The sequence below is a fragment of the Myotis brandtii genome, unplaced genomic scaffold (genome assembly GCF_000412655.1).
Source record: "Myotis brandtii unplaced genomic scaffold, ASM41265v1 scaffold524, whole genome shotgun sequence".
NCBI lineage: Eukaryota > Metazoa > Chordata > Mammalia > Chiroptera > Vespertilionidae > Myotis > Myotis brandtii.
Window position 1 is genome coordinate 186,435 of NW_005369911.1, and position 5,686 is coordinate 192,120.

The window sequence follows — 5,686 nt, forward strand, 5'->3', positions numbered from 1 at the left end:
CCGCCATCTTGGCTGGCAGTTAATTTGCATATCGCCCTGATTAGCCAATGGGAAGGGTAGCGGTCGTACGCTAATTACCATGTTTCTCTTTTATTAGATAGGATGTTATTGATTTTTTACAGAGAGGAAGGGAGAGGGATAGAGAGTTAGAAACATCGATCAGCTGCCTCCTGCACACTCCCTACTGGGGATATGCCCACAACCAAGGTACATGCCCTTGACCGGAATCGAACCTGGGACCCTTCAGTCCACAGGCCAACGCTCTATTCACTGAGCCAAATCGGTTAGGGCTCAACACTGTTCTTACTCATCATTCCAATCAATCGCCACTTCACCTTTTGAATCACTCCAAGGAAACCACATCTGTACTCACAAAATGTCAGCACACAGGGCACATTTGTTGCCATGCATCCTGCCATCGGGGCCACGGACTGGGTCACTCTCCCGGGTACAATAAAGCCTTCCATTCTTCACTTGGCCTTCAAATTCTTTGCAAAAATCCTTTAAAAAGACAAGCAATTACATTGAACACGTTTCTACATTTTGATACAGAAAATTTATACCAGAACTTCATAGTCAAAGGATGTCAGATCTTAAAGGTGTTGGTAAACACGTATTACATATTAATGAGAATTAATAAAAATAGTAATTACATTGTGAAATTACTCAGTGCCTGTATTTGCTATGTGGTATATTTATTAAAAGGTAAAAGAGCCTTAGAAAGGATAAGGTTGAGAAAGTATTTCCTAAAACTAGATAGTTCTTGTTAACTTCCAAATCTATGAAAAAATATAATAGAAAACAAAAGATCTTTCATGGCGTTCCAACAAAATGCAGCAGCCAAAATAAAATAAAATAAAATAAAAAATGACAATGAGAATATAGAAGCTATGAGGTGAGATACTTACATGCTACTTAATATGGATCAACTCAAGAATAATCCAAACTATTTGGCAAGGAAAAAAAATAAGATGGTATCCAACAGCATTTGGCTTACATTAGTTTGTTTTCTCCATGGAATCGTGCATCGTTTTTATGTACTCTGCTCCTTTATAGATGTTTGTTTATAATATGATAGGTGGACACCTTAGAGAGAGTGAATCTAATTTTCATTCACTCCCCTTCTTAGAGAGATAGAATATCAAGATGAATATTTATTTAGAAAACCTTAAAAAGATTGTGACTTCCCTGCAAAATCTGAAAGGTTTGTACTGATTTCTTGATGCTTTGGTTCAGTATTCTCTGGTTTTTCTTTGTGTTTTGAAAACTACTATTTGATGTGGGGTAAGTTTATACACACACACAGTACTCTAGACTTGGGAATCTCTATATCAATAAACATATTTTGTGATGACATATTACTACAATATAACCTACAAAAATGCTTCCCTTTAGCCTTCTCTTCAACTGTGTGACTTTCATTTTTCCATTTCAGCCAAGAAAATATGAACATAAAGTGTGGTTTGAGTCAGAGACCTGGGCAGCTGGATTGTGCTTCAAACCCACTGGGAGACCATCATAAAATCTCACTACCTTTGAGACCCAAATCCCACCACCTACACAATGAAGTTTTTGGAACAGATGTTCTTTAGGACCTTTTAAAAAATTTGAATTCTCTCTTTTTTAAAAAAAATACATATTACTTAGGACACTTTAAAAGGGAATCCTAATTACCTCCTAATAAGAAGATATTTGTTTTTGGAGGAGCAATGGGTGTGCTCCAAACTTCCTGGTTGTAACAATCTAGGAATACAGACACAGAAGTCACCTGGTAATCATAACATGGCAATAAAATCAATGCTCAATGATTCCCGTAAGAGAAACAATGATAATTTCAGTTTATAAGTTGTGATTCACCCAAGGAGATTCTGTAGAAATACTTTAGTGAGCAACCCACTGACAGTTTAATTATGGGGCAGATATTGAGCCATCACTATAAACCTGTCCTATTCAACATAATCTTGTCCAATGACCCTACCAAAACAATGACCCCAGCCACAGAGAGGATGAGGGAAAAATAGCCAAGATGTGATGAAAGACAAGGGAAAAGAACTCTCTATGTTTACGGAGTAGTAAAATGCTGACTATCACATGTTGACCCAAGGTTTCAGACTGAAGTTTAACAACCACCACTAAAAAACTGCTTTTCAAATTTCAGTGAGTATTTAACAAATTGTTGACAACTCTGAATGCTTCGTGCTTCTTAACTGAAACACTGAATATCCTATGAAAGTTGAGATTTTTGCTTCATTGAGTAGCAATATGAAGTGAAAGGTCAGGCCTTGACTACCATAAACTGGATTTGTGTTTCCCTTGGGAAAACATGTGCCCTATAATCCACAAGAATTTTATACTTGTATTAGCACATAAAGGTGCAAGACTTAGAATCCCAAACCAACAGGAAAGCAGAATTGAGATCATTTAATCAACTTCTTTATTCTGCTGCCAAGAAAAATTGAGGCCCAGAGAGAAGAGATGACTGGCTAAGTTTCACACACAAGAGCATGACAGAGCTCAGTCTAAAACTTAGGTGCTCTGACTCCTCAACAAAAGGCTAGCATCAATAATTTTAATTATTTAGCAAAGTAACTGCTATCACTTTTACTGAAAGTAGGTTTACTAGCCTTCATGATTTAAGAAATCAGGCTGCATTAGCTACAATGCCTATTCTATTAACAAAATGAATATCATTTTCATGCTAGATGGAAAATTAAATCATCTAATAATTCTTAAAAACTTAATTGTGGGTGTATTTTTAAAACCACAAGCTCAATATTTGTTTGAAATTTTCATGTAACAGAAGCAAGACCTTTGTAAATGGGATTATACATAAAATATACTAGTGGATATATTTTGTTCAAAAGACTATAATTATTGTTATTTTATAATTTTTTAACTTAGAACCTCATTTTTAAGTTGTAATAAAACTTTACAATTTGGTTTCCTCCCAAAAAAATCAACAAACTGTAAGAAGCTGCTAATAAAGGTCTTAAATAACAAAAAATTATTTTTAAAGTTATTCCTGTCTAATTTATATTGTTATATTTTTTATAATTTATTCAAAGCAAGATTAATTTACACGAAAGCTGGAGAGAAGTCTGATGAAAATTAAGTGGAATTTAATTTGCCTAAACTTTCTGACTTACATTCTTTTTTTTTAAGCAAAGAGGAAATTGCATATTTTGAGCTTTAGGTGAGAAATGCTGTTTTAAAAATGAATTTAATTATTAATGTACTAGGAATGGTGAACTTGGGGAATTGTGAAATTAAGGGAAAGAATAATGTGATAATGAAGGACAATGACATTATTAAATGACCTCAAACGTTTAAGCATATGTTTATTAAGATTTATAGCCACAAGAACCCAATTGTGTTGGTGAGTAATTTACCTTTTCAGCACTTCGTCGAATTCTGGTTTCATCGTGTCGCTTTCTATTTTCTTCAGCTTCTTTTAAGCTGTGAAGAATGAAACACTTGGTCAGTTTATACCTCGATCCTATTTTCAGTGTCCAGTTCTGTGTTAAGCACTTTTACATCTTTTGCCCTAACTTGTGAAACTGATCCACTTACATTAGACAAGCTTTTCTCTGTCTTGAATGTCTGAGCCTGAAAATTACTAAAGATAAGGAAGGGTGCGAAACTGACTCACTCACAGTCAATTAGAAGCTTTGTTCTGTGTAACTCGATGGGTGTGACTCCTTGATTGACAAACATATTGTCAGAAGAATTCCCTTTAACAGGCAGAACCAAGAGCATTAAAACAATGCTGTGACAAGGTGAAACCAGACTGAGTATTGGAAATATTGTCACCCACACCCTATGTATAGCTTTTTATACTTGTAAAGTATTTTGTTTGCCTTTATGTAAAAGCACTATTGTTAATAAAAGCTACATGAAATTGAGCTTCTAAGTCCTTTCATATCATATATTATCTAATTACAGTCTCTTCCTACATTATTATCTTAGTTCTATAGAGAAAGAAATTAAGAGTTAGGGAGGTCAAATTCTCCTTTTTGGCTAGTGCATAAAGAGAAAATGAAAGCTGAAGAATTAGTACAGGTTTGAACACTAAAAGCACATGTCTCCTAGTTCTAAACAAGTGAAAATTTGGCTGATTTCCAGTCTAGAAACCAGTTATAATCACTATATTGTAAACCTGTTAAGACATGCCCTTGAATTCTACAACAGTGCACTTTAATTTTCAAAGGCAGGTGTGAAGTTTATTAACCTGTAAATCTTTCTCTGTCCAGCTTTTAGAGATCCCAGAGATATATACAGAGCACTATAAGGCTTGCTGGCATACTGATTAGATTCTATATCTTGTTGAACATCCAGAATATTAAAGACTTATTGGGTCGTATTCATACCTGGGTCTCAGAGCTCAGAATCGTGAGAAAGATTAACCTAACAGTTCTTCCCTTTCATAAATTCCATCTTTTATACTAACAATAAATTCGGCCACATGACATTGTTATCATTATTATATTATTTTAAATTAGACTTTCATTGTAGTAAGTCTCTAATACCTGCCCCAAAAAAGCAATGCATGTCAAATGACTGAACTAGGTTATTCCATATGAAAGTGCTTTTTAATTTTCAAAGCATTATGCCTTATAAGACATTGTGTAATTTCAAGTCATTATATGGAACAAATTAAGTCTTGAATTTAATAACTAACTACTAACATGACCACCTTAACCACTCCTTTTAAGAAACTTTAGCAAATGATATGAATTAAAAAGAGAAAGGCCACTCTGGGAGCAAGGGCCATTTTGCCTTATGAAGACAAAAGATTGCATGATGAGGACTTGATCTCTCTGTGGAGTGGTACTTAGGACAGCCACCAAGGGCATCCTCATCAAGCCCACCTGCTTGGCCTGCTTGGGGACGGTGATACTCACAACAGCTCAGCACACATCGCACACTTATTGCCATGCGTCCTTCCATCAGGGCCACGAACTGGATCATTTTCCCTCGTGCATCCAAGTCTTCCATCCCTCACATAAGGCCGAAAGGCATTACAAACATCCTAGAACAGGAGAAGAAATGTGACATTTGCCACCTTGATTGTAATCCTTACAATGCTGCTTTCAGAAATTTTATAGAACTCAGTGCCTCTCTGTCCAATGCAAATTAGCCACGTAGAGCAGTCTCAGAGGTAGCTCTGTATAATTCACGTGGTGAAGTATGGAACTCATTTACTTATTAATTCACTTATTAGTAAACATGGATAACCTACTGTGTACTAGAACTAAGGTAGAACACAGTCCTTGCCCTCAGCTTGCTCACAATCTACTGGGTCACACAGACAAAGAGAGATTTAAAATACATGCTAAAAGTCTTGATGGAGGTCATCGCCGGTGCCTATAAGGGCACCAAAACTTGACTTAGAAAAGTCATTCAGTGAGAACAAGTCAACTGTGATATAGTGAGATGTTCACTTCCTTCCCATAACATCAAAGGCTCACAGAATTTTAGCATAAAAAGAAGCTAGTTAACCCAAATCTCATTTTTAGATATGGAGACACTGGAACAGGATGGTTAAGGGGTTTGCCCAAGGTCTCCTGACAGCAAGTGACAATGCTGGGATTCCAATTTAGGTGAGTGACAGGAGTGTAGTGAGCTTTGATTTTCAAAACATTATGCCTTATACACAGGTAGTTCCCTTTTAACGAGTTTTCCTTCC

The 5,686-nt window shown here is 35.8% G+C and overlaps 1 protein-coding gene across 3 annotated transcripts in view; it reads right to left on the reverse strand.

Moving 5' to 3' along the window:
* Positions 1-5,686, reverse strand: part of SPINK5 (serine peptidase inhibitor, Kazal type 5) — a 70,060-nt gene that overhangs the window by 39,937 nt on the left and 24,437 nt on the right. For all 3 annotated transcript variants that reach the window (XM_014548884.1, XM_014548883.1, XM_005877644.2), the window contains exons 7-9: positions 4,902-5,029; positions 3,390-3,456; positions 374-501 (exon numbers count right to left, since the gene is read on the reverse strand). In XM_014548884.1, coding sequence (XP_014404370.1) covers positions 374-501; positions 3,390-3,456; positions 4,902-5,029 — 323 coding nt within the window. The remainder of the gene's footprint in view (positions 1-373; positions 502-3,389; positions 3,457-4,901; positions 5,030-5,686) is intronic.